The following is an 11,345-nucleotide window of genomic DNA, read 5'->3' as shown; positions in this document are numbered from 1 at the left end:
TAACTGTAGAATGTAGAACATACACTATAGTCTATATAAAACACAAAAACTACTTTTTGGGGAAAAAGTGATTATTTCTTTGAAATGTCCACGTATTTCAAGTTGACACCTTCCATTTTACCCCTTATGAAAATACAGGACATTGAAGCTTCTATAAAAATGTAAACACAAGTACAGCCATTTTAAATCTATGTTATGTATGCTTTTAATTTGAAAGCAATGACAAAAAACACAGTTTGCAATATGTATTCTTTACATAACAGGTTTCAGGGAACACATTTATAGGTAGCAAGACAGTGTCTAAATGTTACATGTCAGTTTCAAAGCAATATGATGCAACAGCTGTCCAAGAGGATATACCATTGATATTACCACAGAATGATTATTATTAGACAAATCCTGCTGAACTGTCAGCCTTCTCTAGCAATAAAAATATCCCTAAGAAGTTCACATGGCCTATCCTTGCTTATCTTTGTTTTGTAGCTGTATTTCACTCACTTTTTAAAGAAGTGCCTTTTTTAAGGTTCTGTTTGTTTCTACCTTTATTTTTTATTTGTATTCTTTTAAATAAAACTGTCTTTGCCAACCAAAGTGTCTCCCACATCTTGTGGTATAGCACATCACAGCAAGGTTTGAAAAAAGGCTAATATTGATTAAAAACTGAGGCAAAAGGCCTGGCCAAATGGGAAATAGAAACTATAGGTATGGACATACAGTCAAAATATAACTTAGGGTAAAATATATGTCTTTCACATAAATTAATTACATAGAGAAATGTAATCTTTACCATTGGGACAGGCTCTAATAGAGTATTCAGGTAAGAGTGAGTATTCATGTAGAGAGCACTCAGCTTTAAGAATGTAAGGCTGTCTTACAGCTGGGATAGCAGTGGCTTGTCTATGCTGGGTTTGGGGCAAGATGATAACTGCTGGAGCCATTTTGTTTCTGTGTCATAAAGGATTTTGAAAGCCTGGTACGGAATTAAAATACATTTTCAAGTGTCTGTCTTTTGAGTCACCTCCTGTAAAATGTGACAAAAGTTCATTATGCAACTGTACACCAACAAACTGTCTGAAACAAGACTCACTAATCCACCTGTGAGAAGCTTAGTGCCCAAGGAGTAAGAAACAGTTCGTATGTAGATAGGTAACGATCACATCCGTGCCTTTATAAAGTTCTGAGCTTTTTTACAAAATACAGTGCTTGGTAGTTGTGTACATGTGATACTGCGAAAGCACACACCACGTCTTGTAGCAGCATGCAAAGTACTCTGAGTTTACTATGCGACCGGCTCAGCAGAACAGAACGCAGATACCGGGAGCAGGCAGTTACTCACAAACCTCCACCACCACCACCATCTCTCCCCAGACTCACCTGTTAAAGAGCTAGAGAGAATGACCCAAGATCCCTACAGACATAGTGCAGTGCAAATAGGAAAATCAGTAACACTGTATTTCTTATGAGGAAAAAATGAGTTGTATTTATTACACTGTATGTCTATGTTCATGTATGTAGTGCAGGTAAGACCAAATATTTGTTTACTGGAAAGACGGAAAAACTGTGCGATATCCATAATCAGTAGCTTGGATCAGTGTTTAATTCTTGCTAATTAACAATCAAATGAAGAAAACTGAGAATCCAGAAATAATTTCTTATAAATATTAATGAAGGAGAGCCATAGAAAATTCATTGATACTATTAATTTTCCTGTCTGAAAGAGTAAGTGAAAGCAAATCTCGAGCCATTACTTACATAGGACAGGAGTTTAATACAGTGCTTGGGGTAAAAGTGAGTTTGATTATTTGAATATTCAGTATTGGGAGCCATACAGTAGAATATTCAAATATCACATTACCCAAAATACATTTCTGTAGCATATACCAAAATCCAGTGACAGCTGTAGGGCCCTGTCTTGTTCTATTTCCAGCCCACTCATTACATCACCACGGACATACGTAGCATACTGTAATACTGGAGCCAGTGGATACCACGCAACAAACACTTCAAGTAATATAACCTCCATTGTACATGTGCATCATGTCAGGTGAGAAATAATGATCCATTTATTTTTTCTCCCTTTTGAAACAGCTCAGTGGGGAATTATCAGCTTTGCACTGCTGAACTAGGCTTTTTGCTCGTGGTAAGAAATGCTCAATGCAGCGTTGTTTTCCCATTTAACAGCTTCTTGCTGCTCACTTACGCTTCGGTGTGTGCCTTAGGGGGTTAAGATACGCTTCCAGTAATATATAAATGCTTATACAGAACCTGCACATAAAAAGGGCTAGAGTGGATAGCACTAGAGCTGGTCCTACATCCTATGTACAATCAGAATACAACTGTAGCACAAAAGAGGATAAGAATTACTGCACAGAGGATCTGCAAAGTAACACAGTGGACCACTATCATTGGTGATGGGATTGGATCAAAGGTTTCCTGGGACAATTGCGTTCTGTTGCATTTGCTTTGCCTCTGCCTTCCCATCATCCTCTGCTCAGCCTGCCGGTGGTGGGAGAAGTTTGCGGGTAACGCGCCCCCTCCGGCGGGGGCTAGATCATGCCGCTCTTCTCATCCGCATCTGAGCCACGGCGGGGCGAGCGGCCCAGCAGCAGCTCCTTCTCATGGATCAGGCTGTCCAGCAGGTCCTCCTGCCGGTAGTTGTGGTACACCTTCAGGAAGGCCATCATAGTGATGCCCAGCCAGGTCAGCCAGGCAGCCCACAGGCCGAACTGCAATGACAGAGGTAGGCGCCTGTTATATACCGGCCACCAGACACCAGCATGGCACAGAGTAAGATTCTCAACCGGAACTGATTCAGGAAATACAAAGACTTGCAAATGACCAGAGAAATGTAGGCAAAGCTGCCCTGGATGCAAGTATTTGCTCAGCAAATGCATAATGCAACCTATAGGAACCCCTCACAAATAGGTGATTCTAAGGGGGCTTTCACATCAGGGACCCAGGCCCGGATCCGAGTACACTTGACCCCAAAGTCCAGTTTGTTTGATTAGTGTGAACACTGTGTACTGTACCCGGGCCCGGGTCCACTTGAAAAGGTGGTCTCAATACAGTTCATGTGTACTCGGGTATGGTTCGCATCAGGTGTGAAAACTACTGTACCAAAACATGGAAGTGGACTGCTGTTTAGGATGTGAATGTGAGGTGTACTCTTCTTCTTTGTGTTTATTGGCGGATCGCAAACCAACTAGGTGCTGCATCGCAGTGTGTAGATACGCAAGTGTACTCAGGTACAGAACAGCATAACTAATGTGAAAGCTGAGCGGCAGGGGAGTGGAGAGGGGGGGGCAATCGTACTCAGGAACGGTACGAAGCAATCATACCTAATATGAAAACGCCCTAAAACTGCCGTGGAACTGGCAGCATAGGAACAATTACAACTTGTGATCATGATGACATCTTGATCCTAGCACAGTGTTGTGACTTATAAAGTGGCCTATTGTTGCAGATTGCCATGACTGTAACCCCTTGATAAGCAGGGGTTAAAAAGCTTCACATTTATATGTTAAATTTACTTCTTCTCTTACACCTAGGCCCACTCACCTCACTGATTAATGAGGGTTATACCATGATGAGTGTACCACGAGTGATTAATTGAAACAAGTAATTAATATGTATATATACAAGCTCATTTACCAGCCATACATTGTACTGTAAATTCCTTTACGCAACTGCACAAGTTGTACGTACATCCAAAGTCTGACCCAGCCATCATCAAATGACTGTTTTTATGCTACCAGCTTCAGATTCTCCAACAGTGAATGATTGTGATGAGTGTGGATCAAACTGGACACTTACGCCCTAAGTAAGTTGAAGTAAAGACATCAACACCTGCAGTAAGCGGGAATTCTGAAACCTACCTATTTGTAAGATCTCTGACAATGAGATCTTAGGTAAATTCTCACATTTTGTCTGAAGGACATTTGATTTTTTTCCCCAAATATACAAATCCAGCTCACATGGGGTTCACAGAGCATGTATAGCCCTGCCCAAACCTAACTGGAAATAAACATTAAACGGATGCAAATATGACGGTTCTTCACCAGGTTGTTTTACTTTCCTGTAGACTTAATATTACAATGCATGTAACAGTAAATCATGCCCCTTTGTCCAGTGTGGCTTTCCCTGGATCCACTTTCAGTAATAAACTGATTAATAATTCAACACTGTAAATGCTCAAGTGAACACAAAGCTTGACAACGGTATCCGATCAGAGCAGCTGGCCAAGCGCAGCAATAATTAGAGGACAGCATGCTGGGAATGGCTGCACTAGCCAATGTTAAAAGCTTTAGGGACCTACAAGCGACAGGCATTGATTTAACTCTAAATGTGTTTCATTGTTGGATGCACTTTAAAGTACGGTGCAATAACCCATGATTTTTTTTTAATAAATTGGCATTTGGTTACATCAGTCCTTACCTGTGCAATAGCAAACTGGTCATAGAAAGAGGAGTTGTCCAGGCCAAGTTCCAGATCCGTGTCTTGCAAATCCTCACAACTGGAAACGAGTGGGGAGCACAACAGAATTTAGGTGTGAGTTTTCTGAGCCAAAAATTCACTTATGGTACAGGCCCCAGACAAATTATCATTGTTAACCCACTGGCAAACCATCTACTATGAACCACATAAAATACAATTCAGCAGATACTGATTTCCACACAATCAATGTGTTAGGGTTGCATTTCATGTGGTTATAGCAGTCGTTTCATTCGGCTTGGAGTCTGATGACCCCCCCCCCTCCCCCCCATATGGACATCACGAATGGGGGTAGATGGGGTGAAGGAGGGACACCATGAACAGCTGATGCAGAAAGCAAGTGGTAAGTGGGATTTTTATAGTCATACATAGGACCAGTTTGTCTAGGTTTTGTTAGTTGAGAAGGGATTGTCTGAAAATTCTCCCCCCAAATCTTTATTTAAAAGTTCAGTTTATGTACATTATATAAGCAACTGACATGCTTTGGTGAATTACACATTTCAATGCACGGTGGCAGATCACACCAAGTAGTATGGGAGCTGTGTGTTAATTAGAGCATAATTCAACACTACAGTACAATGCACCACAGAATTCTGTAACAGAGGAGCCTCTGACTCTTGGTCTAGAATTAGCTGCTATATCTGGGGTGGGAGTATGGTGTGCTGGATAAGCAAATGAAATCAAGCCAGGAAGCTTAAGATTAGAATCCCATGTAGGGATTGTACCCTTGAGCAAAATTCTTGACCTGAATTGCTTCAATAACTATCTTGTTATAATGCAAGCTACCTTGAAAGTGAATGGCTGCCAAGAAGATGAATAATAATATTACTCTGGCCTTCTGATAGCTTTGTGTTAGCATAGCTTTTGGTAAGTGGGAGGTTGGACGCCGATCGCGAAGGAAGGCCTACCTGCTTGGCATGGTCCCGTCCTCAGTGATGGCATCACACCACAGGTTGAAGCCCACGGTGACGATGGTGCTGGCCACAAAGATGGCAAACACCACAAAGGAGCTGAGCAGCAGGTTGAGGAAGGCATTGAAGATGGAGCTGTAATTACAGTGAGAGAACGGGATCACAGTGAGAGAACGGGATCACAGTGAGAGAACGGGATCACAGTGAGAGAACGGGATCACAGTGAGAGAACGGGATCACAGTGAGAGAACGGGATCACAGTGAGAGACTGGGATCACAGTGAGAGAATGGGATCACAGTGAGAGAATGGGATCACAGTGAGAGACTGGGATCACAGTGAGAGAATGATATCACAGTGAGAGAATGGGATCACAGTGAGAGAATGGCATCATAGTGAGAGAATGGGAAACTGAGAGACTGCATGCGTTGCTGCTTGTTCAACCACAGTGCATCGCACTACCTGTTCCCCATACAGTCTATGTAGCATCATGGAGACGAGCTATGATACTCTGATTTGTTGAGACAGCTAACATCTGACAGAGAGGGAGAGGAAAGCATCAGCTGTCTTACTGGCAGAAGAGAACAGGGAAGATACTGTAAGTTCTCGTTTTAATAAAGCAGGTTAGAATTGAATGTTCTTGTAATTCGAAGGTGTGTGGGTGGACTTGTCTCCAATTCATTCCCTGGATGACTTCCTCCCACACGCTGCAGTGCTGTATCAGAAGCACGCAGTAATATGAATTTTCAGTCAACTCAGGTTGCTCGACTGGTGGAGGGAGAGAATTTGGGGTTGGCACATACAGATAAATAGGAATATAAATGTGTACCTTGCAAAAAAATATTTGCATTCATTATGAAAAAAATCACCAAACCTCTACATCAAGAGATCCAAATAATTCTCAAGAATCCTTGAGATAAAAAAACATGCAGGCACTGTGTGCTAGGCCAAAGCAAATCAGATAAATGATCCACAAAACAATTTATCAATCAAACAGTTTTGTAACTGGATTATGTATTATTCAATTATTTTATGCTTGGCCCATCTTTCTCTAAACAATTCAATAATGCTTGGTGATTGGCCTCTGTTATGCATCCATTTCCTGGGCATACATTTCAAGGAAGATAGCAAATAAAGCGCACGTATTGGAGCATACGACTATATATGCTTTCCGCATCAATACCGGCCATCTGCTGTGATAAATGCCTGAGGGGTGATGTTGTAGCAGGAAACCTCTGCAATGTAGCAACGACAAATAAATGTCGATTTTGTTCTAAAAAAAATCAACATCCTCGTTTCTCTACACAGCGAAACAATTATGTGTACAAATGATTACAAACAACTATTGAAGAACTCTTAAAACCCGCACTTAGACTATCAATCTATTCCATCTATTCCAGCTATTATCAATCTGCTCCATCTCTATTGATTATGGATGCTCAAGGAATGCTAGCTGGGTGCGGTAGTGCAATAATGCTTGAGCTTTGGTGTTACCATGCCAACTGTCGGAGGATCTCGTATCTTATTTATAATTTCAAGGTATTTTGTATATAGCTGCATATAATTTTGTACATGGTGTTGCATATTTCGTTGAGAATGAGAAGATGTGTATCGACAGCTGGCTAGCAACTGCCAGCTAGCGTCACCCTCACTAGCCATTAGAATTATAGTATAACACATAAAACACAAACAAACATAAATATCAATGCTAAACACTGACGTAAAAAATGAGACTCACTCGTCGTGGCCTTTGCAAAGAAAGAAGAGCAGTCTCCACGCCTGGACCGCGGAAAGAATGAGGGAGACTATCCCGACAAAAGTGATGAAACTGCAGGAAGACTCCGGTCCCCACTCCTCAACGATGAAACGTTGCTTGGCCACTGTGATGTTCTCGTTCTGCCACATGCCCCGTGTGAAAAGCAGGCATTTTCCCTGGAAGTCGTCACTGTTTTCGGAAAGTGGCACGACGGCAATGAAGCCGAAAACAAACGCCAAGAAATATAGGATGCATTGTGCAAAAAGGAAATTATCAAGAGCCATTTTCCCCTCTTTCGGCATTCACGCTGGCTACCGACAGCAACGGCGACTGCGCAGTGAGACACTGACGCATAGAGCAGAAGCATCCTTCAGTGCGCACCACAGCTGGCCTTGAGAAATTACTCGTTCATTTAAAAAAGTCATCTGTTTTATTTGATTAATTAATTTATTTATTCATAAATCTGAAATAAACATTTCAAATACAGACATTACAGCTGTTTAATGGTGCAACAGTAGTCTATCAAAGAGCCTGAGGCATCCTCTGCGATAAGTATAGGGGGGGTGAAGGGTCTCCCTACAATATTTGGATTGGGTGTACAGTTAATTGGTGGCCAATATTACCCAAGAGAATGTTTGTTTACTTTTCATTTTAAGTAAATTATGAAATGAGAACATAGTTCAGTCACACTGGTGATTGAGAACCTCAATGTCCAAAGATACATCTGCATCACACATATCATACAAATCATCCTTTCTATTAATATCAGATACTTTCACAACCACCACTACATAAAAAAAATATTCTGTGCAGGGATCACAGGGCACACATTAGAGAGACATTGAGAGGAAGATCATCAGGAAGCAGGCAAGTGCATGTCTATCACTCTGAGAAACAGCATAGGGGAGACATTCACATAGATGTTCAGATATAACGCTATCTGTGTCACCTGTTTACAGCATGTACTAATATTGCGTTACAGTTCTTCTACATCAGCCCTCTGTAGTGATTCCAACACTTTAAAAACACTCACCTTATTCAGGTGCTGCATTTCTGTGAAGTAAACACCAGCCACAAACTGATAAACATTCCTTAAGTAAATTGTAGACTGAATTTAGGGTTCCCCATATCTTTCCAAGGAAGGCCAGAGTGTCTGCAGGTTCATTGTACTGCATGCGGTCCTTTCCCTGTTCCCAACTGTGGTTTTTTGCTTTTGTATGTGTCACAAACCTCTATTCAACCTTAAATCAATTTCAGGTCTGACATTGCCAAAACCTTGTCTCAGATTGATCTCAACCAAGAAAGCACACTGAAGTAATGCTGAGTGCCTGATGGCAACTATATTGGCAACCATGAAATTTCAATCTGACTGCTAGCGGATCAATCAAGTGAACACTTGATTACGCCACTAATGATGTTTGTTTTCCTTTATCTTGAAAGTTTGAACTGTTCCAATACTTTGGTCCATAATGACTGTGTACAGTTGTTTTCTGCATTTCTGCATTGTTCTTCTTTCACATGATACATGCATTATTTATTATTCTGATGTAAAAAATATTTTCTGCATTAAAAATGTCCACATTTGCACTAAATTTATGCAAATTTAGTCTCTACCAGTGTGACCATTTTAATGATAATCATAATCATTCCAACTACAGTGCCTGTTGCTTTTCAAATATTCATGATAATAATAATAATAATAATAATAATAATAGGCATGCCAGTGTTTACATAACTGTTTTAATGTCTTTAAAACTGAAACTTTAAAACAGTGTCAACACAATGCCATCACCATGGTGCAAAAACTGCATTCAGATGGCATGTTCAAAACTTATTTATTGAGAACACATTAGTTACGTAATACCAGCCCTGTAAGTAATTACACATGCACAAACATCATTGTGCAGGAGTGGAAGCAAGCCCATCTACTATGGTGATGGTGGAAATGAGTGTACAGCGCCAGTGGTCATGTAATGTAATTGAAAGCAATGTTTCTCTGGTGTTTCTATAAGTAAACATGACAGATAATATATTTAGACCCATTTTGGCATACCCATTACCTGCGACACAGAAATGATTGGCCTAAATCTCCCTCCTGTGCCATTTTAAAAGGAAATGTCATGTGTGCCATTAAATGATATATTTGAAATGACACAGAGAAAATTAACATTTATAAAGATAATCCCTGCCAGCAGTTTCCTTTCATATTGAAAGGTTTGTTTTTCAAGCCTTTTATTTTTTTTATCTGATTTGATCATACTTCTTTTAAATTATAATTGACCAAATTTTCTAGCTCTACAGAAAGTCATTCCAAAATAGGTGGTGAACACCACACAGCTTTGAATAATCTGTTCAAAAGATCAAGCCAGTGATCCGCGAGGAGGAATACAAGGTAAGATTGTACTGTGTGTCACTTAGTGAGGGAAAATGATATGGACCAGGCCATCTGACGTGACACTAAAAATGCAGTGAGGTGTTTGGGCAGAGGTGCACAAACATCAGGCACAGGATACTCTGTCCATTACTGACCTCCATTCTGTTTCTTACAGAACAAAAAAACATCCAGATGTCTGAAGCAGGTGTATTAGACAACAGTGGGATTCTGTATGTTCTTAGTACACCAGATGTTGAAGACATGTGAATGCTTGCCATTTGACATTCTATTTATATGTGTTGATTATTTTCACACATGGTTGATTTCCATAAAGCTGGAGAAACGTGACTTTGGTTCTTCTGGCTTTTCTAATGACAGTCAAACTCAGTATTTAATGCTGTGCAAATGAAGCTGCTGCTGCATACAGTACATTATGGTAAGCATAGGATATTGATCAGGTGGAATGAAAGTCTCACATCGCAACGCACTGAAAAGTGCAACATTCCTCGTTCCATTTTCTCATAAGAGCATACCGGGAGCCTCTAGTAAGGTAAGCCCTTTAAGGGACTAAACAGAGTGTCTCAGAACAGAAGAAATGAATGATTGCATTGTGGCGGCTTTACTCTGTAGCACAGCCAAAATAATATCTCTAATTCAAACTCCTCTGTAAAGAGTATACAGCAATGGAAAAAGTGGTTATTGCCAATCACCTTAGACTCCTTGGTGAAAGCATTTGTTTGAATTTATTTCCACTTTCTGAATTTAACTCATGAAGATTGTTGTTAAATTGATGAGGAATGTAGCAAAATACAGAAAGAAAAAATCTAGGGGATAGATTAGCCTCATTCCTACAAATTTTTAAGATGCTCATAAACATTCCTCTCAACACAATCTTATCAACGTAATCTTATATTCTTTGTGTATGAAAGTACACCATCTCGACTGAACTGTATCCAGATGTACTTGTTGACTGCACTATAACTGCACTAAGACAGAGGAAGTGGACAATCTCCACAGTCCATATCTCATCAATTATCTCAAATTATGGAACAGCCTACTGGTAAATGTAGCCTTTTTACAGTGAGCATGTTTACAGTACACTGTTGTATTAGCGTATATGGCAGGACATATTCATTACTGCAAAAAATTGTAGATCACTGAAAGATCATTATACATGCAGAACAAAAACTACCATTTTTAGGTAGAATAAATAAAGATGAGGGCAAGTCAGGACAGCAAAATGTGTGCATGTATAGACACAGTGTGTGTATAGAGAGAGGGACAGAATACAAGACTTAATCAGCCTCCTGTTCTCTTTGATGGATACAGCTGCCATCCCCAGAATATAAATATACCACCACAGTATTTCCTCCTAGACAAAGATCAGGGGGAAGGATGAAGGAAGATGGGCTTGTTTCACATAAGTGGTATATTAATGAAAATGGGATCTGAGCTAAAGACAGGCACTGCTGTTTTATTACAGAAAATCAAACTCACTGCTGAGGTGGTTACAGGGTCTGTAATGTTTTTCTTCATAATGAAACTACAGGCTGCCAGATGGACATAAAACATATATTTGGCTTTGATGAGGCAGAGTCAAGGTCTCCTGTCTCATTCACCTGAAAATGCACTTCAAAATCCCATGGTGCTGGTTGGGTGGTGTGCAATGTTAAGTTTGTTGGCTCTTTAAAGGCAATTAAAAGGCAATCTCCCTGTGTCTTGTGTCCGTGTCACAACCACACAGAGCCTCAGAGAGGACCTGAGGGATCAGTGCTATAGAGAACAGTGTGTGTGTGTGTGTGTGTGTGTGTGTAT

General features: G+C 40.4%; 1 protein-coding gene across 1 annotated transcript; it reads right to left on the bottom strand.

Moving 5' to 3' along the window:
• Positions 1-180: 180 nt before the first annotated feature.
• Positions 181-7,491, bottom strand: LOC118787077 (transmembrane protein 179-like). Its single transcript, XM_036542497.1, has 4 exons — positions 7,139-7,491; positions 5,400-5,537; positions 4,435-4,513; positions 181-2,726 (listed from the first exon to the last, which is right to left on the bottom strand). Exons 1-4 carry the CDS (start codon positions 7,456-7,458, stop codon positions 2,547-2,549), a joined length of 717 nt encoding a protein of 238 aa, XP_036398390.1. The 5' UTR covers positions 7,459-7,491; the 3' UTR covers positions 181-2,546.
• Between the last annotated feature and the right edge of the window lie 3,854 nt (positions 7,492-11,345).

Source organism: Megalops cyprinoides, chromosome 12 (genome assembly GCF_013368585.1).
Source record: "Megalops cyprinoides isolate fMegCyp1 chromosome 12, fMegCyp1.pri, whole genome shotgun sequence".
Taxonomy (NCBI): domain Eukaryota; kingdom Metazoa; phylum Chordata; class Actinopteri; order Elopiformes; family Megalopidae; genus Megalops; species Megalops cyprinoides.
Note: the sequence above shows the minus strand (reverse complement) of the source record. Positions and strands in the feature narration are given on the sequence as shown.